This window comes from Podarcis filfolensis (assembly GCF_964270895.1).
Source record: "Podarcis filfolensis genome assembly, chromosome: 17".
Lineage (NCBI taxonomy): Eukaryota > Metazoa > Chordata > Lepidosauria > Squamata > Lacertidae > Podarcis > Podarcis filfolensis.
In genome coordinates, this window is record NC_139621.1 from 14,654,359 (window position 1) to 14,679,022 (window position 24,664).

The 24,664-nt window shown below is 44.9% G+C and overlaps 1 protein-coding gene and 1 long non-coding RNA gene across 2 annotated transcripts in view; both read left to right on the top strand.

The window, feature by feature from the left end:
* The window catches only part of LOC310753144, a 356,996-nt gene that overhangs the window by 65,390 nt on the left and 266,942 nt on the right, over window positions 1-24,664 (top strand). The window lies entirely within an intron of this gene.
* On the top strand, window positions 354-22,321 carry PLIN2 (perilipin 2). Its single transcript, XM_083593644.1, has 9 exons — window positions 354-581; window positions 3,340-3,396; window positions 3,481-3,676; window positions 5,406-5,488; window positions 6,892-7,177; window positions 8,254-8,438; window positions 9,621-9,755; window positions 11,615-11,905; window positions 20,492-22,321. The coding sequence occupies exons 2-9, from the start codon at window positions 3,367-3,369 to the stop codon at window positions 20,624-20,626; spliced, it is 1,341 nt and encodes a 446-aa protein (XP_083449770.1). The 5' UTR covers window positions 354-581; window positions 3,340-3,366; the 3' UTR covers window positions 20,627-22,321.

Genomic DNA, 24,664 nt, shown 5'->3' on the forward strand with positions numbered 1-24,664 from the left:
TAAAGCAGTGTAGGTATACACTTTTTGAAATAAACAAATGAGGAAATAAGCGGTTGGGGCATTGCATAACTGGTCCTGCGATTCAACCTGCACGCTAACTGCCATCTTTTTTAAAGAGCCTCCCCCAAAAGAGGACGCTGCGTCGGCCATTCAAAGCAAACAGATGCGCTTTGTCTTCCATTTCACCCCTCGGAAAAAGAGGGCGCGTCCTGGGAAAAGAGGACACATGGCAACCCTCGTCCCCCTCTCTCTCCTCGGCTTCTTTCAGCTGCGCAAGGAGGAGCCAAGAGGGCGCGGCGCCGAGAGGCAGGATCCGCCTGTTTCCTCCTCCGCGCCCCTCCTCTCCTCGGAGCCGTGCGCGCATCGTGTGCGCGCTTGGAGGAAGCTGCCCGGATTTGCAGCTGCCTGGCGTCTCGCGAGAGGAGGAGGAGGAGGAGGAGGCTGCCCGACGGGGCCCCCCCCTCTCTCCGCCCGGATAAATTGCCGGCGAGGCTGGGGCGCGGCTGCGGAGCCGACGGGGCGAGAGGACCAGCTGGGCGCGCTTGACGCACACGAGGCAGCCGCTCGCTCTCCTCCGACAGGTGAGTCGCCTTTGCCCTTGGCGGAGAGAAGCCTAACCTGCGCGTCTTTGCAATGGGGGGGTGCAATGATGATGATGATGGGGGACGCGGACGCGCCTGGAGAGGCTGCGGGAGCCCAGGGCGCAAAGGAGCAAGCGGGTCTGCGCGCATCCTCGCTTTACAAAGGGACCTCGAGGGGTCATCCGGTCCAACCCCGGGCTCTCTCACCCGACGCGGGTCTCGAACACACGACCCTAAGAGCAAAGAGTCCCACGCTGAGCCACCTCGGCGAGCGGGTGGGTAGGTGTGCCTTTGCGCTTTCTTCCTTGGCGTCTTCCTTCCTCTCCATCTTCCGTCTGTCTTCTTGAAAGCCCCGGGAATGATGCGCAGGGGCCGCAGGCAGGCAGGGCAGACCCTGTGTATGCTTACTCCGAGGTAAGACACACACACACACACACACACACACACACACGAGTTGGTTGGGGCTTACTCCCAGGTAAGTGCAGGTGCAGCCTCTTTGCCCGAGGGGGGCGGGACTGCAGGGCATCTTCTTAAACCCCTTTTTCCCGTGAGGAAAGATCTCTCTTGAGGATGCAGGAGTGAGTGGAGAGGCTCTTCGGGATGGCAGCAAGGAAATGCAGGCGCTCCCCAAACGCCTCCTTTCCCGATGCTTGGGGAGGTCTATAAATGTACTTTCACTTCTTGCTGGCGGATGCTGTGCTGTCACTGAACTGGAGCCATAATTGGGTGGGAAACATTTCTGTCGGATAGGTCATCATCTTGGCAATGTAGGTGGGGGCAAAGGACAATCGGGAACAGAGCTGTGTGATAAATACAATGCAACGTAAAGCAAACAGAACAGAGATAGAATCTGCTGCTTAAATAGGTTTGGTCCCATTGTTTGGAGGAGACCAAGCCTGTTTGTTTTCTCTCCCTCTCTGCAAAAAGCTGCCTCAAAGCCTCTAAATTATCCCATACTTGAAGGGGCCGAGAGGCAAAATTTGCAGCTGTTTCACAGGGTTCTCTGTAGGAGAGGTTTAGCTGGGTTGCTTTTACTTACACTGCGTGAAATATCGTAGTTGGGATACAAAAACACTGTTGTGGGTGAGTGAGCATTTTTTAATTTGAAAAAGCTCCCTGGTTTTTTTTTTGGAACTCATCGTCTCTGTAATAACTGTTTAACCAATGCATCACCTGTACTGTCCTATATCTTTAAAAAAACTGGGTTTTGAGTGCTTGGTGGTCCTTCAAGTATTGCACTGAGACTTAAAATGAGAAGCCTGAATCCCCCTAGCATGGTGTGCTCTTTCCCTTTTGTTACCTTTCGTATGAAAAGGAATCCTGCCTGATCTTGATCAACTTAAGGGAGGCATTAAGGTTTTTTGTTTTTAAGTTGCTTTATAATCATTTCTGCAGCAGGATAAAGTTTCACGAGAACTGAAATGGAAACACATCCTGTCATTTCTGTGTTACAGAAACTCTTTAACAGTGCATACACAAATGTTTCAAACACACCCATTCAACCCCCCCTCCTAGAACTGTAGTTTATGCCTGTGTTTCCGGCACCCTTATAGTTCAAAGGATTCCTTTCTGGGAGGGGGGGAATGGGCTTTAAATGTACGATGTGTCCTCAGCCAAGAACAGATTTCTGAATCCTGTTTGGCTTTGACCACAGCCTGCACCAGCCATAGCTCATAATCATGGGATGATAAGAGTCACGGTCAAAATATCTGGAGGGCACGAACTCAAGGATGGCTGAGCGAGAGGAATATTCCAGAGCAACTCTGTCCTTAATAGACTAATGATGTGGTTTCATAATACAGATGGCAGTTCTGTTTGCAGAGGGAGAGTCTCACAACCAGCAGCGGAAGAAGGGGCAATTGCAATGTGTTAAGCACTTTATTGCTACAGAGGGAACAAACAGTCTCCCTTGTTCCATCTAACACAACTTTGACAGTGGATCCACATTTGGTAACTGTGGATTCAGCTTGGCTTTTCTTCACTCATTCTTGTAACCAGAGTTTGATGCAGAGCTTTCCAAACTCTCCATGTTGGCAGCACACTTTTTAGACAGGCATCATTTTGCGACACAGTAATTCAGTTTTACTAGCAAACTGGAGGTTAAATGAACCCCTTTTCACACACCGACACATTGCAGCGGAAGCACTAACATGTCGTGGCACACACAGTCTGGAAAGCTCTGGTTTAATGTCTACTCTGAAGGCACTGTTGTTTGTTTAGTAACATAGTAAAGAATACTAGAATACAATGCTCGGCTTCCACTTTTCAAATCCCCATTTAAACTTTTATTTCCCTAACCTAACTTGTTGCTACTACGTTTTGGCTTGGAAAGTGAGGCAAATTTTTGGACACAAGAAAAGCCAAGTGTTCCCAAGGTTATATACAAATTGGCTTTGTCAAAGCAACCCAGAACATGTCTCTGCTCAGTTCAAGTTAATCAAGCATTACTGAATAAACTAGTGAATTATAATTTAGAAATAACGGAAGATATCCAAAATAGTCGTGCTTTAAATACGCCCATTGAAATTGATACTTAGTACATCAAGTTACTTAAGCCTATTGATTTTAGCAGGTCTGCTCATGAGTATGACTCACTGGATATTGCCCACAAATTGTATTGGCTAGTCATATTTGTCCGGGGAAAAAATGATTTCAGATTTGAAGTTTCAACCTTCCATGTTGCGGCTGCAACTTGTCAAAAGGTTAGGTTTTGTTTCAAGCCTTGAATTTAACTTGTGCTTTCTCTCCCCTCCCCCAGACTCTATAAAGCATTCAAGGCCCAAACATGGCGGAAGAGAGGACTGATTCACAGCAGGTATGTTTGCACGCACCAAAAATGTTCCTGACGATTTATTCCAGAAGAAATGTGGGCTAACTGTCCTGTCTTCTGCATACACAGAATGTGGTCGCCAGGGTTGCCAACCTTCCCCTGGTGAGCTCCACCTACGACATGGTCTCCTCAGCTTACGTCACCACGAAGGACAACCATCCCTACCTGAAGTCTGTATGTGAGATGGCGGAAAAGGGTGTAAAGACCATTACTGCAGTAGCCATGACTGGCGCTCTGCCTATCATCCAAAAGCTGGAGCCACAAAGTAAGCCGCAGCTCTTGGAAACACTTTTCAGCTTGCAAAATTCTTCCAGAGGGGAAAAAAAGACCAGGTTTATTAGCAACAATAAACAGGTTCCCAAGCAGAAATGACAGCCCAGGCATGCAAGTTGGTATTTGTTTGGAAATGGCTGTCATTTCATAGGCTGCACATTCAGATGTGTAGACAGCATGGTAAGGTTCAAAGTCATCTGTGATCCCTCTAGTGGAGAGCGTTGGGAACAGGCAGGATCCAGTGATCCTCAGGCATGCACCTCCAAATGGTAGAGCTGTCAGGGCTCCATCCTGGCTCCCAGGATGGAGTCCTGGTGGTTGCAAGGGACCAATAGTCAGGCGAATTTTGAACACTGCCACCGAGTATAATAATCTCACGCAGTGTTCGAAACTCCCATTTTTCTTGGTGCATTTTGTGACGGGGAATTTCATTAATGTGAGCCGTTTCTGAGCTCTGGGAGCAGTGCAGTGGTACCTTGAGTTAGAAACGCCTCAGGTTACAAACTCAGCTAACCTGGAAGGGTGACCTCGAGTTGAGAACTTTGCCCCAGGGTGAGAACGGAAATCGTGTGCCGGCATTGCAGCGGCAGTAAGAGGCCCCATTAGCAAAAGCACGCCTCTAGTTAAAAACAGTTTCAGGTTAAGAACGGACCTGTGGAACAAATTAAGTTCAGAACTTGAAATACCACTGTACTGTGCCTAAATTATCAGATTAAAACTGCAGAGCGGAAGGAAGGGAAGATCTCTTTCTGCCTCGCCACTTCTAGCTACTCTCTGAAGACTGGAGAAGAGACCCTCTTAAGAACATTAGAGGGTTGGCAGGGGAAGGACTAGACCATATGAAAAATGAACATAATATTTTAGCTGGAGTTCATTCATTTTCAGCTTTGTATTCTTGTTATAAAAAAGCGCACCTAGACATTCCGTTCTTGTGCCCATATCCTAAGTTTAAGGTGCCATTTAGCTCCTAGTTTTCATATCTCAGCTTCTAGCACTGATCTCAGGATGGTTATTCAACTACTTGGGTGCTGCTTAATTTCTCCAGTGGTCAAGGATGATGGAAATTGCAGCCCAGTGACATATTCAGTTGTCAGCTTGCAAAATGCTCTGCTCAGAAGCCCCGTTGCTTTTGTAGAATGCCTAAAATGTTTTCACCACGGGGAGAGTATTTTGTTTGGCTTAGTGGAAGCAAAGAACTGTAAAGGCCCGCCTTAAATAACAGCTCATTGCGAGGCTACTAATACCTTTGCATAACGTTTATGGGCCGCTGTGGCTATAAAGAAGCTTTCTGGACGAACTGGGTGCGAAGTCAAATAAGATTGTGACTTGTAAGATGCACAATGAGTCAAAAAATTCCTCCTGGCTCTAGTTTCTCACCCTTCACCCACTTCTAAGTTGTGTCTCAGCTTCCCCTTTCACCTGCTTTCTCAATGTCTCACAGTTTAGAAACTTGGCACTTTGCGTTTGGCACTCCTGTGCTTGAGTGTGTCAGCTTGTTCGCGGAAACCTATTCTTGCGAAATGGCAGAGGGCCAGGAGACCCTCTTTTATTGCTTTCTGAAGGAGCTCTGAACTTGCTAATGAGTCATTCATGATGAACTTCGTCCTTAACGGGATACGCCAGAATGCTTCCTGTTTCCCAGCAGTTCAAAGAAATAAACAGCTTCTGATTAACTTTTTAAAATTGCAAAAGCTGGCCTAACGGTCCCTTAATGTTTCCAGTTGCAGTTGCCAACAGCTACGCTTGCATAGGACTTGACAAAGTCGAGGAGAGGCTGCCAATACTTTATCAACCAACTGATAAGGTAAACTATTTAGAAGGATTTTAATGTGGCTTTTTCTCTCTCATTGGTTCGAAGCAGAGTTACACATGAACGGGGAAAAAGGTGCCAACTATAGCTGGGGGGCAATGGGGAGGGGGGGACTTCAGCGCAGGAAACAAATGAAGCAGCCCCGAGGCACGCAGGATGGTACGACTTACTTGGGATACCTGCCCCGTGTTTAATCTACAAACGCAAAAGTCCCCTGCTTTATGTATCTGTTGAGTTCAAAGCCCTCTTCTGCAGGGCTTTCTCATTCACGTCTTTGAAGGAAAAGGTCTCGCATATCTATAGGATGCTCACTGGACACTTAGGGTGGTATCCAGTGCTAGTCCTACTCAGAGTAGAATCACTGATGTGAAGGGAATTTTAAGTAAGTCATTGCCATTAATTTTAGTGGGTCTACAGAGTAGGACTGGCCAGTGGTGTTGCATCCTTTGCTGGCGCCCAGGGCACTACTCTGCTTACCCCTTCAAATCATTCGCCTGGGGCTATGCTGCCCCCGGCCCTCTCCATGCTACGGCCCTAGGACTACCAATATTATTACTTATTACTTATTACTTATTACTTACTGAATTTATATACCACCCTATACCTGGAGGTATTGTTCACAGAACAAAACCAAAATATAAAACCACAAAATATATCATCAAAAGAAAAACAATGACCCCCCCCCCGTGCAAAAAAAACCACCAAACATTTTAAAAGGGCATCAGGTGTCAATCAAATCAACCAAAGGCCTGGTTAAAAATGGCGCTTAAAGGTGTATCAGGAAGGCACCAGGCAAACTTCCCTGGGGAGAGCATTTCACAGATAGGGAGCCACTGCAGAGAAGGCCCCGCTCTCTTGTTGCCACCCTCCAGACCTCTCGAGGAAGAGACGCACAAAGGAGGTCCTCCCCCATGTGCAATTCTGTTTTGTCAAGTAAAAGCCCAGTGTTACAGCTCCTTTGAAGACTCTAGGCATTGGGGACACATTCCTCCAAAGTCTGCATGGCGTACACAAGGTGATCCAGAATCTAAGCTGGTTGCATTTTTGGAACTCGGGTTTATGTTTGTTCTCCCCCCCCCCCCCAAAAAAAAAAAAACCAGCAAGCAGGAAGCAAGCTTTTTTATTGGCTTACTGATCTTGTTTTTTTGGGAAACCATAAGGTTATGCAATGGGCAAGATTCTGTCTTGTTTTATGCTTGGTGGGGGGCTATGGAAACTCATGATGAATTTGCGAGTGTGTGCCAGCACGCCGCTCGTTCGTAATAAAACTGTATTTTTAAACTCTGGCTGAATGTGATGGGCAAACTGGGCCCATGTGCTTTATGCTGAATGAGTTGTGTCACTCCTTGCGTCTTGCATTCAGCTAGCAGTGAAGAATCTGCAACCACTTTTTCTAGGTTGTCGCTAATGCAATGGATGTGGTTGTCGGTGCGAGGGATGTCGTCGCAACTACCGTGACTGGTGCCAAGGATACTGTTGCACAAACCATTAATGGAGTTGTTGACAAGACAAAAGGAGCCGTCCAGGACAGTGTGGAGTTGACCCGGTCAGTGGTCAGTGGCAGCATCAACACCGTTCTGGGAAGCCGGGTGCTGCGTCTGGTGACCAGTGGGGTGGACACTGCACTGAGCAGATCAGAGACCCTTGTAGACCAGTATCTGCCACTGACGGAAGAAGAACTAGGTAAGTTCTCCTAGAACAGTGGTTCTCAACCTGTGGGTCCCCAAATGTTGTTGGGCTACAACTCTCATCATCCCTGAGCTCTGGCCTTGCTAGCTAGGGGTGATGGGAGTTGTAGTCCAACAACATCTGGGGACCCACAGGTTGAGAAAGGCTGTCCTAGAACATGGGTAGGCAAACTAAGGCCCGGGTGTCGGATTCTCCCCCCCCCCAATATAGTCTGGCCCCCCACAAGGTCTGAGGGACAGTAGACCCTGCTGAAAAAGTTTGCTGACCCCTGTCCTAGAAGGTCCAGTCCGCCAGGTTACATACCTTGTTATGAAGATTGTGCTATTTTTCGTAAATAGAAACGAGGGGGAAATACACTTGCCGAAGTTCATTGGTTATGAAGCCAATGAAATGTGATGCTATCGTGTATTACTGTATTTTTCGCTCTACAAGACGCACCAGACCATAAGACGCACCTAGTTTTTGGAGGAGGAAAACAAGAAAAAAATATTCTGAATCCCAGAAGCCAGAACAGCAAGAGGGATCACTGCGCAGCGAAAGCAGCGATCCCTCTCACTGTTCTGGCTTCTGGGATAGCTGCGCAGCCTGCATTCGCTCCATAAGACACATTTCCCCTTACTTTTTAGGAGGGAAAAAGTGAGTCTTATAGAGCAGAAAATACGGTATTTTTCAAGAACAAGGAAAACATAGTTTGTGGGTAGAACTGGGCCACTTGATGATCATTTGACCATGCGGTTGGTTTACGACTGCAAACTTTGTAACATGGCTTAAGATCAGTCAGCCCAACACACTCAATCACGGTGACTCTCTAGGTTTGACGGAAGGCTTCACATTCAAAGCTCTTCCCTGGGAAAGTCGCCAGCTCTCTTACCTTGAATGTTTCACCATCAGACCAAAAACACCTTGCAAAGTTGCCTTGGGAGAATTTGTCTCTCTTGGCTATAGGCAACAGACTCTCAAGAAGCGAGGGAGAAAGAGAGGAAGTGGTTGTTAACTTTCCTAATTGCAAGCTTGATGGCATTAACTTGCCGCAGTTACAGTTGGAATGGTTTGCTCTTTTGATTCTGCAGAGAAAGAAGCTACGAAAGTGGAAGGATTTGAAGTTGGAGTTCAGAAGCCAAGTTACTACGTTAGACTAGGGTCTTTGTCTTCAAAGGTCCGATCCCGTGCCTACCAGCAGGCCTTAATCAAGGTTCGAGATGCTAAGCTCAGAAGCCAAGAGACAATCTCTCAACTTAACTCCACTGTCAATCTGGTAAGTGAGTTCTGGGCTCTAACTTCAGATTTTTGCAAAGGGTTTCTGTCAACCTTTGGGACTCACAGTGCATGTATTGGTGGATGGCAGTCCACTCTACCTTTTTAATAATATTTTAATCCTGTGTTCTTTACTTGTGAGTTGGCCTCGAGTTTTAAAGTTTGCAAGGCTAGCATTAAGGTAATACACAGTTCAGCGTTTTACTAGGCAGCCTTCATACATCCATGGACACAATAAGAATATTTTCTTAACATCAAATTGTTGAAACAATAGGTCTAAAATACACTGTAGTGGCATTTGATGGGCTCTTCTTGTTGTTTAGTCGTTTAATTGTGTCCGACTCTTCGTGACCCCATGGACCAGAGCACGCCAGGCACTCCTGTCTTCCACTGCCTCCTGCAGTTTGGTCAAACTTATGTTGGTAGCTTCAAGAACACTGTCCAACCATCTCGTCCTCTGTCGTCCCCTTCTCCTTGTGCCCTCCATCTTTCCCAACATCAGGGTCTTTTCCAGTGAGCCTTCTCTGCTCATAAGGTGGCCAAAGTATTGGAGCCTTAGGGCAGGGTAATCTGAAGGGGGAAATGTTAGGCTTTATTTAAACAAATAAATAAATCTTCAAAATGATATGTAGTGTGCCAGCAACTGCAGCAAAGGAGAGGAATTGGTGAAAACAGAGGCTCTATTGGGCAAGAATACACAGTTACATTTTGGGGCCCAAGTAGATATCTTTCATTCATACGAGATCCATATAGCGCTGCTGTGAAATTCCAACTTCCTAATTCTTTTTCAGAGGGTTTGTTGGAGGGTTTAACAATCCCTGATGGAGTTTTTAAAGGAGATATCAGAGCCGACCTTGTGCAAACATGTTTGATACCTGAATGAATAAAAAAATAAATTGTCCAGTAGCACCTTAGAGACCAACTAAGTTTGCTACTGGACAGTTTTTTAATCTAATTATTTTGACTGCTGTCAGACCAACACGGCTACCTACCAGAATCTTGTTTGATAACTGTTGGCAGAAGAAAGATTGCTTTAGCTGCGAAAGCACTCCCAAGAACGATCTGAGTTTCCTGGGAGAAAGATTCGCAGAAATCAGTGGCTACTTCTGAGCAGACATGTGCAGGATTGCACCGTTGAAGAGTACTTCCAAAAAGTTGAACGTGCAAGTCTTTTCTATTCCAGATTGAATATGCCAGAAAGAATATGAATAGTGCCAACCAGAAACTCCAAGATGCCCAACAAAAGCTGTATAATTCCTGGGTGGAATGGAGGAAAAACACAGGCCAAAATGAGGAAGATGACTCCCGCAGTGCTGAGGTAGGTTGCTGAGTGAGCATTGGGTCAGGGTAATACTGTATTTTTCGCTCTATAAGACGCACCAGACCACAAGATGCACCTAGTTTTTGGAGGAGGAAAACAAGAAGAAAAAAAATATTCTGAATCTCAGAAGCCAGAACAGCAAGAGGGATCGCTGCACAATGAAAGCAGCAATCCCTCTTGCTGTTCTGGTTTCTGGGATAGCTGTGCAGCCTGCATTCGCTCCATAAGATGCACACACATTTCCCCTTACTTTTTAGGAGGGAAAAAGTGAGTGAGTCTTATAGAGCAAAAAATACAGTATTCTGCAGCCTTTTAAATATGTTTGCAGGAAGAGGGCTTGCTGTTTGGTTGTTTCTGTTTTAACTATTTACTTGTGTTTTTTTATTGTATTCAATTTTATGAAGAATATTACGAGTTAAAGTAAAAAAAAAGGAAAGAAAATACATAAAGCATTTTAAAAGGTAGAGGAAAACAACACTATGACAGCAAAATATAATTAAGATCACAGAACTATATAACACATGTGCAAATTATTGATCTTACAGTTTCCCTCAAATATACACGGATTCAGGGGTTGGTATGGTTCCGATAAATGCACTCCAAATATCATTTAATTTGTTCATACATAATGTTTGTATGAAGGCGATCCATTCATGAGTTGCAATGCCATCTATCCATTGATCGAAAGGCTATTTTTTTGTCCTCCCACTGTATTAGTATCATATATATTTTTGCAGATACAAAGGGCAAGGTTGCAGCCAAAACAATTTCCTTGCCCAGTTGCTGCAGCAGTCTACAGCTGGCCATGCTGAAAGTTCTTTATCAAGGTTAAGAGTATTAACCTTTTGACCCAAATAATTACAGCAGTGATAAGGCTGCTGTCCAGGACTCAAGCGAAGGCTTAAACTTAGCTCTTGCTACTACTGGGTATTAGCTGCTTGTCTTGTTTCAGCCACAGCGGAAATACAGGAAGCTTGTAAAGAAAAGGGAAAAGATGTGAATTAGTAAGGTGGCTTCTCTCAGCACACTCTTTCCCACGCCTACAAATATCTTTGTAGCAAGCATGGGGGTAAAGCTATCTGGCAAATAGGATATAACTGAAGGACCACTTGACAGATCTGTTATTGGTGGGAGGCCAGGAAAGAGAAATGCTTTTCGCTTTCCAGGTCAAGGGGTTTGATTAGGTTGCAAGTCCCAGCCAAAGTTAGGATCCCTTGGGTGTGGAGAAACATTGGTCAGTGCGTATGAGCATTCATTTGGGTCTTATGGCAGTGTCTCAGCCAGTGTTAGAAACTCAGATATATAAGCTTAAGCGCCAAATGGCTCCTTAAATCAGGGCTAGTCACCAAAACAGAATGCCTAGTGGCCATTTTGGGGGCCAGGCGGTTCGAAAGCCTTATTTTTCAATTCCTGAAATTCATTCTGATTGGGCAGTGAACATGTAACAGAATTATACAGGATGCATTGTGAAAACAGCCAAGATCCATGGTTCCCCAGGTGTGCACCTCCAAATGGTGGAGACATCAGGCGCCATCTTGGCACCCAGGCATCTTCACTTGGTCGTGGGTGGCCAATAGCCAGATGCCAAATGTGGGTTTGTGGCGTTCGGGATCCAAGGTGCGACTGTACCCCCGCATTGGAAGTTCAAGTTATTGTTGTGTAGGGCATAGCTGTCAACTTTTCCCTTTTTTAAAGGGAAATTTCCTTTTTTCCGAATTGGATTCCTCACAAGAAAAGGGAAAAGTTGACAGCTATGGTCTAGGGTGGTGGCTGTAGAATATTGGGGTTATTTTTTAAGCTAACAGAACAACATGGAGCCCGTTTCCGATGTCTCTGTGTTTTGCTTTTGTTTCCAGTACATTGAATCACGCACACTAACGATTGCACGGAACCTGACCCAGCAGCTTCAAACCACCTGCGTCACCCTGGTGTCGAGTATACAGGGTTTGCCCCAGAATATCCAAGGCCAGGTTCACCACGTGGGGGAGATGGCGGGCGAGGTCTACCGGAACTTCCGCTCGGCATCTTCCTTCCAGGAAGTGTCCGACAACCTCATCACCACCAGCAAAGGGCAGCTGAAGAAAATGAAGGAATCGCTGGACGACGTGATGGATTACCTGGTGAACAACACGCCCCTCAACTGGCTGGTAGGTCCCTTTTACCCGCAATTGGCTGGCTCTGAGAATGCTGGGCACAGAGGTGACGGGGAGAAAAAGACCAGCCAGGAGGACAAACAGCCTGAACGCAACACAGAATAAATGGCGACGTGACAAAACATACACACACACACGTGTAGCTTGACTGACAAGGTGGCTGAGCTGTGGTAGCTGCAGTGTAACCTGCTGGGGGGCAGGGGAGAGAAATTTAATTCCTGCTGTGCTTTCTCTGACAAAAAAAGCAAAATAAGATTTCTGCGCTCCCGAGTTGAGTTCCCAGTGTTTGGGTTCGGAGTTGTGAAAGATGCAAAGTGCCTTAAAAGACCTTCTGAGCCTCAGCAGATTGCATTGGAGAAAACCCCTTGTTTAGCTACCTATATATTACAAAGCTCCATCTTGCCTCTCAGTTAAAGTGGCCTTTAAAAGGAGCTTACTGCTATTCTGTTAATATACGCAGGGGCAAAAAAAAAAAAAGCAAAAGCAAACCCCTTTATTGAAAATCTGTAAAGCTTCTGGCAGCATAATTACATTTTCTTATTCAGCTTTCGTTTGAAAACTGCACACTGTACCCTTGTATACTTATCATTCCTTCCATTTGCCTTAAAGCAACTTGTTCTAGGACCTAAACAAAAAACAAAAAACAAGCCTTGATAAACTTTTTCCACTCCTTGCGTGGAGTTGGACTAGACTTGCCAGAGTAACTTGTCTGTTGCAACACCTCACGTTCGTCCTTCATTTTTAAATATGAGACGTTGTAACTCCACTTAAGCTACTATTGAGCACTGTGCGCTAAACAAGATTCATGCTGTTTGTACACGGGTGTTTTTAGCCTGTCCTTTTGTAGTGCCTTGCCTTGTAATTTCACATGTATGCTTAGTAATAAATGCTTCAGCAGCCGGAGTCTGGTGTCTCTTGGATTGTGTAAAGAGTATTGAGGATGCGAAACAAACGTGACTCAATTACCGTTGAGCTGTGGGTCTGTTTAAAATGGGTTGTATGCAAATTGCTGAATCAGCACCAAGCATTACATGTAAACAGATGGTCCAGGTGTTGCTGCTGTATTTATTTTCTACCTATGACTCCTCATCCAGCTCTCTGGATACTTGCAGTTTCTTAAGCTTCTACCATCCCAGCTTTTGCTTGTAGCTTGCTTTTCTGGATCGGGGCTCTTGAATCGGTGGGTTGTGGCTTGAATCGGTAGGCTGTTATGATGTATACTATGCCAAAGGAGGCCAAACCACCTGTCTCTCGTAGCACAGACATTCCACAGTCTTGATGGCCCTTCAGATTTTACAACAGGTCCTCGGAAGCTGAAGCACAACAAACTGTTGAGAACATCAGCGAATGACCTGGAGATATTTCTGGTTCCTCCTGCTCTGCTTGTTCTTGCATTTGATGCTTAAACTCAAACAAAAATAAGTTTGCTCTGCTGTCCAGGTATCCTGCTGCGCTAACAGTTGCATGACAAAGTACACACAGGTCAATATGTTAATAGTTTTGTCCATGCAGGGAAAACATTTAGCGCACTGGATGCCCTGAGACTTCCACCTGTGTAGAATCAGCACCGATGAGGACTTAAGCGTTCTGCCAACGTTGCTGGGGAGAATTAAGCAGCAGGCGCACTCAAATCACAATTCATTGCTAATAATTCCCCTAGTCTAAAAGTGCTCTTTAAAAAATTGGCTTTAAAATTGAACCATGCCAACCGCCATGTGATCTATAATGCATGCTTTGTTGTGCTGGTTTCTTTGAACACAGTTTTTGGTTGGTGTTGTCTAGTTGCATTGGCAGAAGAGTGTGAACATTTTGTTGCACTGGCGGGAGGGTGGGTGGGATTCACCTAACTAGTCCTATTAGCCGAAGCCCTGCTCAAGGACTTCTGCTTGTGCAATGGGGCTTCCCCTCCTCTCTAACCCCTATGCCTCTCTGCCCCCAGAACAGCATGCAAGGGGGAGCAGAGGAGAGATTGTTTCATCTGGCAAACTGAAATTCTTGTGCAGGTGGTGCAGTCGACACAGCAGAGTGTTGAATTTCTCCCCAGTTGTTTATCCTGGTCCAACTGCCCTGTCTGCCGATTGGTTTCCAAGTCCAATTCAAAGTGCTGGTTTTGACCTATAAAGCCTTAAAAGGCTCAGGACTACCTCAAGGACCACCTCTTCCCAGACCCTGAGATCATCTTCTGAGGCCCTCCTTCATGTGCCTCCTCCTCGAGAGCTCCAGAGGGTGGCAACAGGAGAACGGGGCCTTCTCTGCAGTGGCTCCCTGTCTGTGGAATGTTCTCCCCAGGGAGATTCGCCTGGCGCCTTCATTATATACCTTCAGGCGCCAGGCAAAAACTTTCCTCTTTAACCAGACCTTTGGCTGATTGGCATCCAATGCCCTTTTAAAATGTGTTGTGCAGGGGGCAGGAATAATTGGGTTGTTACTGCTTTTATTTTTATTATGTATTTTGTGTTTTTTATATTGTGGTTTTTTGTCATGAGCTGCCCTGAGACCTGCGGGTAAAGGTTGAATAATAATAATAACCACCTTGGCTTACTAAGGACAAGCAATAATTCATGTATGGACTGGTTTTAGCCGTGCAATTAATCTGTGGTTTAAAGATCACTGCTAGGCTGTGGGATCTCTCACACACATGGATATTTTCCTTCCCTTCAGGCTGTGAAGTTTTCCCTGTATACAATTCTGGTGTTGCATAAGCATTGTTCATCTGCATTAAAACCAATTGCATGTGCTTATTATAATAATAATAATAATAATATTTTTTTATTTGTATCCCTCCCTCTCCAGCCGAGCTCAGAGAGGCTAACATCATAAAAACGCACACAATAAGCATAAAAACAGACATTAATTAAAATACATCTTAAAATTAATTCAGACAAGTTAAAATCCAGGCAGGTGGCAATTAGATAAAGGACCCCTGACCGTTAAGTCCAGTCGCGGACGCGATCATCTCGCTTTATTGGCCGAGGGAGCCGGTGTACAGCTTCTGAGTCATGTGGCCAGCATGACTAAGCCACTTCTGGTGAACCAGAGCAGCGCACGGAAACACCGTTTACCTTCCCGCCGGAGCGGTACCTATTTATCTACTTGCACTTGGACATGCTTTCGAACTGCTAGGTTGGCAGGAGCTGTGACTGAGCAGCGGGAGCTCACCCCGTTGCGGGGATTTGAACCGCCGACCTTCTGATCGGCAAGTCCTAGGCTCTGTGGTTTAACCCACAGCGCCACCTGCATCCCCTGGTGGCAATTATCAGGGTGCAATTGAGAGTGGTTAATAATTGCCGGAACCAACTGTTTCCATTGATCATACAAGGACGTGTGAATGGGTTGGGGGCCTCCTTCAGGCTTGTTTTATACAAAGGAAAGTAAGCTCACATGCAATTTAATTGGGGCTGATGAGTCCCACAAAAAGCTGGGAGGGTCCCACATTTTCTACCCCTGCTTTAAAGAATGATATGAAGATAATTATTAGTTTTCTGCACAGGTGAATAACGTGTTACATAGCAACAGAAGAACCAGGGTACTTGCATTTTGCCGTTGCTTGGTGCATATGTATATGTTCCACTAGCATTCAAGACAAACATAAGTACAATCATATTCATGGCAATAGTTCAATTGTACAGGATCTTCTTTGCAAGCAGAATGTCACAAGCTCAATGCCATGCAGCTCCAGTGTTCGAAATTTGCCAGGCGCATTTTACACCTCTGCCTATTGGCCGCTTGTAACCAAATGAAGGTGCCAGGATGGCACCTTACATCTCCACCATCTGGAGGTGCATGCCTGAACTGTTTTCACACACTAGCAGTACATCCTGTAGAATTCTACCCCTTATATTTTATCTGCAAAATCAGGATGAATTTCAGGAAACCAAAATGCATCATCTCTGCAGCCTGAGCAGGAGCCGAGAACAACGTTATAGTGAATTGTTGTAGCTTGTCTTCGCTTTTCCCACCCCAATGCCCTGCTCACAGTTGTGAAGAATAGCCCTACGTTATGAGTGGCCCGTTTCACCATAAAGAAAAAGAGGTTGGAATCGCCCAATATATATGTGGACTGTCCCTGAGTCATGTGACTTTTCTTCTTTTAAGTTCTCAAAACTCTTAACGTGGCTCAATGTAGTCCTCTGAACTAGCCAGATGTTGAACTGAGAATCAATCACAGTCAGCCCATCTTTTGAAAAACAAGACTTTGGCCCCATCTTGCCCCCAAATAGCAACTAGACATTCCATTTGGGAGACTGCAACCTTGGTTTTAAGGAACCCTTTGGTGCCTAGCGTATATATCCTGATTTTCGAACACTCTGCAGCTCTAGATAGGGCAATTGCCTGCCTGCGTAGACAAAACAGAACTAGATTTTTCTCCCTTGGTGTAAGATGAAGCCTCATGTTCCTACTTGGAGGTTTTGCTGTGTTCAGTGGTGCTTATGCCCTGGAAAGTGTGTGTAGGATTGTAGCCTTATCTACGTAAGGTGCTCAAAACAGGTTACGGAAGAGTAGGCAACTTGACCTTGAATCTAGTCTGCTGCTGAAATAGGTACGGCACGGCTAGGACAGAAAACTCCCTGCTGCCTTATTCTGAGAGCTTCAAAGCAAATGGTAGCAGGGAGACCAGCATAGCAGCAGACATAGTCAGCATAGTACTTTTGTGTCCACAGTCTTAAAATAATACTAGGCAGCTGATCCTGTCTATGCTTACTCTGAAGTTCCACTAATTTACAGTGGCGCTTACTCCCAAGGGAACACAGAGGCATTGCCGCTTTAGTCCTGAATGAGCCCATTGACTTTAATTACTTTGAAACCAATTCATTCTGAATCGAATTATTTCTGGTCAGTTTACCCTAACTATCCTGTGGGTGTAAACCACTGAGCCTCTTGGGCTTGCCGATCGGAAGGCTGGCGGTTCGAATCCTTGTGACGGGGTGAGCTCCCGTTGCTCTGTCCCAGCTCCTGCCCACCTAGCAGTTTGAAAGCACACCAGTGCAAGTAAATAAATAGGTACCACTGCAGTGGGAAGGTAAACGGTGTTTCTCTGGTTTACGTCACGGTGTCCCATTGTGCCAGAAGCGGTTTAGTCCTGCTGGCCACATGACCTAGAAAGCTGTCTGTGGACAAACGCCGTCTCCCTCGGCCTGAAAGTGAGATGAGAGCTGCACCCCCATAGTCAAATTTGACTGGACTTAACCGTCCAGGGGTCCTTTCCCTAACTGTTTCAGAGATGAAATCAAGCCATGTAGTCATGCTGTTGCTTTAGAAACAGAGATTTGGAGGAGAACCTGGTCTAAACTATGACAGTCGGTTAAAGTATGCGCTGAGGGAAACTGATTCACACGTACACTACAGTTTAGCACATACCGGATCTCACTTCTGGTATCAGAGACCAGCTTAGGAGAAGACTTACGGCAGGGATGTAAGCTGTGGGAGGAAGGAAAGATTTCTCTCCAGATTGTTGGTCTAGGGATAGGACTCGTGCTTTCAGTGACAAAGGCCTTGAGTTCAATTCCCAGACAAACCCACGCAACAGGAAGAAGAGGGTCGAGCCCTTAATTGCTAGCCATAACTAGAGTGCATGATTTGCATGCGGAATATCCCAGGTAAAAACTCTCAAATCTTAGTGCTGGCCGGGAAAGACTTCCTGTCTGAAATCCCAGAGTGGTATTCAAGTGAGTTTTACACAGTGTAGACCTGTTAAAATTAATGGGGCTGACTCAGAGAAAAATAATATTTCATTTATAAACCGCGCATCTGGCTGGGCTGCCCAAGCCATTCTAGGCGGCTTCCAAGACATAAAAACATAATAAAACATCAAACATTAATAGGAACAATCTGATCCAATTTAAAAGTCACAATAACTATAAAATAAACAACTTATATCAAAGAAAGCAGCTTCCAACAATCTATCAGAATCTAATTGTTGTTGTTGAGTCATTTAGTCGTGTCCGACTCTTTGTGACCCCATGGACCACGCCAGGCACTCCTGTCTTCCACTGCCTCCCGCAGTTTGGTCAGACTCATGCTGGTAGCTTCGAGAACACTGTCCAACCATCTCGTCCTCTGTCATCCCCTTCTCCTTGTGCCCTCCATCTTTCCCAACATCAGGGTCTTTTCCAGGGAGTCTTCTCTTCTCATGAGGTGGCCAAAGTATTGGAGCCTCAGCTTCAGGATCTGTCCTTCCAGTGAGCACTCAGGGCTGATTTCCTTAAGAATGGATAGATTTGATCTTCTTGCAGTCCATGGGACTCTCAAGAGTCTCCTCCGGCACCATAATTCAAAAGCATCGATTCTTCAGCGATCAGCCTTCTTTATGGTCCAGCTCTCACTTCCATACATCACTACTGGGAAAACCATAGCTTTAACTATACGGACCTTTGTCGGTAAGGTGATGTCTCTGCTTTTTAAGATGCTGTCTAGGTTTGTCATCGCTTTTCTCCCAAGAAGCAGGCATCAATAGTAAACAGTAAAATTAAGCATCAGCAAATAATAATTAAACAGTTCAACCACAATAAAGAATTACCAATCTATAATCAATAAAAGTAACAGCAATTCACAGTGCATAAAACACCACAAAACATACAAAACCATGTAAAAGGATCAAATTGAGAAACTAAGAAGCACGACTTATAAAACTATTTTTTTTAAATATCCCTGAACTCCTCTCTTTCCAGCTGCTGCTGTTCTCAAAGTCATAGTCCGGGAAAGGCTAGGTTGGGCAAGGCAGGTGGAAACACTATTGCCTGATGAGTTCTCCCTTCACAGTTCTTCTGGAGCAGCTCTCTTGTGGAGGTTTCCAGGGTTGGAGGGTGGGGCAAAGCAGGTGTTCATTAATTTCAGTGAGCGTGCTCTGAATAAAATATAGCTGAATAGCACCTCTGGAGACCCACCATCAGTCAGTGTAGTCAGTTCAGACCTGGGTGGGTCAGTGGTCTGACATGATATAGGACAGCTTCCTATCAGCATTCAAAATTTGGCAGGTGCATTTGGGTGGTGCTGTGGGTTAAACCACAAAACCTAGGACTTGCCGATCAGAAGGTCGGCGGTTCGAATCCCCACAACGGGGTGAGCTCCTGTTGCTCGGTCCCTGCTCCTGCCAACGTAGCTGTTCGAAAGCACGTCAAAGTGCAAGTAGATAAATAGGTACCGCTCCGGCGGGAAGGTAAACGGTGTTTCTGTGTGCTGCTCTGGTTCGCCAGAAGCGGCTTAGTCATGCTGGCCACATGGCCCGGAAGCTGTACGTCGGATCCCTCGGCCAATAAAGTGAGATGAGCGCCGCAACCCCAGAGTCGGCCACGACTGGACCTAATGGTCAGGGGTCCCTTTACCTTTATGGGCCACTTGTGACTGAGTGAAAATGCCTGGGCTCCACGATGGTGCCTGACATCTCCCCCATCTGGAAGTGCCTGCCTGGGAATCCTTGGATCTTGAATGTTTTCTTTTTCTTTTCTTTTTTTAAAAAATATCGCCTTTATTGATTTAAAATACAATCATACATTACAACGGAGTTAAACACGAAAATGAAAAAGAAAAAAGAAAAGCAAAAAAAGAAAGACAAAAAAAAATTGACAATAGCAAAAAAAATCAGTTAGAAAAGCCAATCATTTATACAGCATCATAACTTATCCAATGAAGTCTTCTGAGAAAAACTTCCAATCGTTTTCATTGGCCTTTTCATATTGTCTTGATTTTATCGCACAGTTTATTTTATGACTTTTTCTGTATATTCCTCTAAGATGTTTATTCCATTTGTTTATTACACACAAGTATCATTCAATTCTGCTAGGATAATATCATTTTTACAATATAATCTTATATACTCCTTGAATAATTTCCATTCTCCGTTTTTGTTTTTTGATTCTGGGCTCCCCTGACTTTTCCAGTCAGCTTTGCTAATTGAAAATACTTGATCATGAGTGTTTGCCAATCTATTATTGTTGGTGTTGTTTCACACTTCCAACTTCTGGCTATGAGTATTCTTGCAGCCATGATTGAGTACATAAACAGTGGTCTTGTATTTTGCTTGATTTCTATTGGCAATATTCGGATCTTGAATGTTTTCAAACACCAGCAACACATCCTGTACAATTCTATCCATTATATTTTACCTGCACAATCAGCATGAATTTCAGGAACCAGAAAGTCTTATTGAAAAATAGGACTTTTGAGCCGTCTGGCCCCAAAATGGCAACTAGGCATTCTGTTTTGGCGACTGTAACTCTGGTTGAAGGAGCCATTTGGCGCCTAGCTTACATAACTGAGTTTCTACCACTGCTTCCTACATTAAAATAACACAATTTGGATAAATGGTTGGTTTAAAATCTTTGGGTCTCCTTTTATTTCTCACTATGAAACCTACACCAGAGAAAGAGGCATTTCCCCACATGAATTAATTGTGAACTTTTTAAATGATAAGACAATATTATTTCATTTCACATGTGATACACTATGTTTTTGTCAATATAGTACTGAAATGGGAGGAAATTTTGCTGGCCTGTTCTCCTCAGTTTGAGTCCTAGGTCCTTAATGCTTTGGGAAATGCTGAAAATGTTGCCTTCAAATTTATCTGAGTTTCTTCCTCTGCAGGTTCCGGATTTTGCTATCACAGACTTGTCTTCAGAATCGGATGAGATACCAGATATCTTGGCTTTGGATGAAGAAGGGCAGCAAGATTATTCGCGTGCAAATGGTCCCATCACCACTGGCCAAAGAGCTGAATAAACAACGAGCACAAAAAACCAAAAACTAATACTTTTGACTGAATAAATATATGTTCATACCCATTTCCCCCCCAACCCCTTTTCCCCCTCCTGCTTTTTGGAGTGGAGTTACTTAGCTCTTGGGGAGTATCGGAATTGTTTGTATCACTTTTGCTTCATTTAGATCGATCAAAACTCTGACCTTGTGAAAAAATATTATGGAACGCACATTAGCGTAACCTATTAGCATGGAGGAGTGGACTCTTTTTGTCCTCCGTGTCAGATAAATGTATTCAACTGGTCAACAATCTCAATTTTAAGTCTATATCACAGTTTGGACAGCAGTTGCTTCTGAAACCACATCTCTGCTGCTTTGACATGGAATCCTGTCTGAAAGAAGATTTGCCGATTTCAGTTTCAGTTCATCTGTAAATACTTCTGTGTTTCTCCATCAACATCTTTACCTGCCAGGACGGAAAAAAAAGCAACCATTTCTCGTCTCTTTCTGTTTCGCTGTGATGTATCTGCATGACTCTGTACCAAACGTTTAAACAGGTGCCCTTTGAGATCAAATGCAATGGATGAGCTCAGTGCTCCTTGCTTTTCTAAGATTATGATGCTCCAGCAAATTGCAACTCATGTTCTCAGTCAGGTGATAAACCTGTGCCTGGGCTGCACCATTTTAGACTATGGAAGAAAGACCAAATGCTCTTCCATACAAAGCAAATCTTTGCATGTAGAAATCTTAGCACATCACAGAGAAAGTTGAACTAGGACCGTCCTTCCTGATACCAGAAGTAGTACAGCCCAGGGACAGTAAGAATTAGGCTTTGCAGTAGGGGAACATGTGCTCCTTTCCAATGTTTTGGAGCACATCTCCCATCATCCCTTTCCATTGGCCAGGCTGGTTGAGGCCAATGGGAGCTGGGAGTCGCAGGTTTCGCCATCACTGCTTCAGAACATCTGGAGTTTAACCAGGACAATACTTTAGAGCAGTGGTGGCCAAACTTGGCCCTCCAGCTGTTTTTGGACTACAATTTCCACCATCCCTAGCTAACAGGACCAGTAGTCAGGGATGATGGGAATTATAGTCCCAAAACAGCTGGAGGGCCAAGTTTGGCCACCACTGCTCTAGAGTAAAACAGAGCCAAACACAGGTTCAAGTGATGCAAACTGGGAAACTTCTGACAGGGCTCAAAAAAAGGAAAGACGTGTAGTGAAAAATGGGGCAGAAAATACGAACGAGATGGAGAAAGCTAGCCCTGCAGCGATGTTCCTGCGCAATCCACAATTGTTTCAGCAGGGTTTGTATAGTGTCCAGTGGTTTGCCGTCAAACAGATCTGGTATTTCTTGACACAAATCGGAAGACTCAGAGGAAGCTCAAAACAAGCTAGAAATGCAGAATCAGACGTACTTAATGAAATGCTACAATTGAAAGGCTACGCCGTGTTTTGGTTCAGACACACCTTTAATATCGCTGGCAGTTTTGGGTTTCCCCCCGTTTTTTAATTATGGGATTATGAGGGTTTCCTATGGTGCTAATTTTTATAGGTTAGGTCCACAGATCTGAATTAAAGAGATAATTTGACGCTCTCTTTAGTATGAAGTGGACAACCCACCCACCCCACTCTTCAGTTATGCATTATAAGAGATAACATGGAAGTTTTAAGCACTAGTCACTGAAATGCCTTGGAAATAAAGTTTAAAACTGTATAATCTGATGGCTGCTGTTTTGCTTCTCCTTTTTATTGCTTTTTATATGACCTCCAAACCCTTAGAATTTCATGATTATTTGAAGTTGTTGTAGCTAGCTGCAACGGGGAAAAACCAACCTTTTCTGAGATACAGGGTTATCACATTTTGATGGGATCATAAGAATATGATTTCTTACGCTGTCTTACGTCTGTGACTAAGTTGAGTTATATAAAAAAGCACACAAGATCACCACTGATCCCACAGTCAGATAACTTCCATGAAAAATAAAATTTGCATCTACTACTTTTTAAAAAACACACACGAAAGAAGTAATTGTTGCTTCTGTAAGGGCGTGACTGAGTTGGCAAAAACCATTCAAATGTCGTTATTAACAAGTTAACCAAACCTTGAAGGCCATTAACTCCTCTCAGAAAACAAAGTGATAACACAACACGCTTCTTTTAAGAACTAAATAACCATTATCCTTGAAATATTTTTCACATTAAAAAAAAAAAAGCATGCAGCCTAGCCCTACCACAAGACCTTTGGGTGCCTGGAAAAGTATCTAAATAAAATACATGCCCCTTCCCGAATAATGAAATAATTGACTGCTTACTGCTCTATAATGCCTACACTCCAACATTCCTCAGATGAAAATAGGGACGTTGCTCACTCCCACCCCCAACTGATCCTCCTTGATCTCCCATTTTGTCCCCCCTTGCTCCCCACAGGGCCTTTTCAGTGATGGCTCCGACCTGGTGGAATGCTCTGTCCCATGAGACCAGGGCCCTTCGGGATTTAACCTCCTTCAGTCAGGCCTGTAAGACAGAGCTATTCCACCTTGCCTTTAATTTGAATTCAGCCTGATCTTTTATTTCCCTTCCCTTCCCTTCTCTTCCCTCCCCCTTCCCTTTTATGAAGATTACCCGCTCTGAGACCCCACAGCTAATTCTCCCCTGGTCTCCTCGCTGTCCCAAACAGGACTAATTTAGCCAGCTAGCCCTGGTGATCATCTAATGTTTATTGGATGGATTTTCCCCCAAAATGATTTGTTATTTTATTGTTATTCATGTTTTATACTGTATTTTATGCTGTTTTTTGGTAGCATCAATTAGGTGTTTTAAATTTGTAGTTAGCCGCCCTGAGCCCGGTTTTCTGAACCGGCAAGGGCGGGGTATAAATATATTATTATTATTATTATTATTATTATTATTATTATTATTATTATTATTATTATTTCCACCACCAGTACCCCAATGGGACACAGCACATCATATCCCCTCCATCCTGAGAAAGCCAACGTAGATGAAGAAGTGGTGTAGTGGTTAAGAGCGGTGGACCAGTAATCTGGTGAACCGTGTTCGCTTCCCCGCTCCTCCACATGCAGCTGCTGGGTGACCTTGGGCCATAGAATCATAGAATCACAGAGTTGGAAGAGACCACAAGGGCCATCGAGTCCAACCCCCTGCCAAGCAGGGAACACCATCAGAGCAGTGGCGTAGCGTGGGGGGTGCAGGGGGGGCCGGCTGCACCGGGCGCAACATCTGGGGTTTAGGGCAAATCCATGGGTTAGGGGGCGCAAATCCATGGGTTAGGGGGCGCAAATCCACGTGTTAGGGGGCGCAAATTACTTGCCTTGCCCCGGGTGCTGACAACCCACGCTACGCCACTGCATCAGAGCACTCCTGACATATGGTTGTCAAGCCTCTGCTTAAAGACCTCCAAAGAAGGAGACTCCACCACACTCCTTGGCAGCAAATTCCACTGTCGAACAGCTCTTACTGTCAGGAAGTTCTTCCTAATGTTTAGGTGGAATCTTCTTTCTTGTAGTTTGGATCCATTGCTCCGTGTCCGCTTCTCTGGAGCAGCAGAAAACAACCTTTCTCCCTCCTCTATGTGACATCCTTTTATATATTTGAACATGGCTATCAAATCACCCCTTAACCTCCTCTTCTCCAGGCTAAACATGCCCAGCTCCCTTAGCCGTTCCTCATAAGGCATCGTTTCCAGGCCTTTGACCATTTTGGTTGCCCTCCTCTGGACACGTTCCAGTTTGTCAGTGTCCTTCTTGAACTGTGGTGCCCAGAACTGGACACAGTACTCCAGGTGATGTCTGACCAGAGCAGAATACAGTGGCACTATTACTTCCCTTGATCTAGATGCTATACTCCTATTGATGCAGCCCGGAATTGCATTGGCTTTTTTAGCTGCCGCGTCACACTGTTGGCTCATGTCAAGTTTGTGGTCAACCAAGACTCCTAGATCCTTTTCACATGTACTGCTCTCAAGCCAGGTGTCACCCATCTTGTATTTGTGCCTCTCATTTTTTTTGCCCAAGTGCAATACTTTACATTTCTCCCTGTT

Coding starts and splice junctions, on each gene's coding strand:
- PLIN2 (XM_083593644.1), top strand. CDS start 3,367: ATGGCGGAAGAGAGGACTGATTCACAGCAG. Junction 5,489..6,891: donor TTTATCAACCAACTGATAAG/GTAAACTATTTA, acceptor CACTTTTTCTAG/GTTGTCGCTAATGCAATGGA. Junction 11,906..20,491: donor ACACGCCCCTCAACTGGCTG/GTAGGTCCCTTT, acceptor CTTCCTCTGCAG/GTTCCGGATTTTGCTATCAC.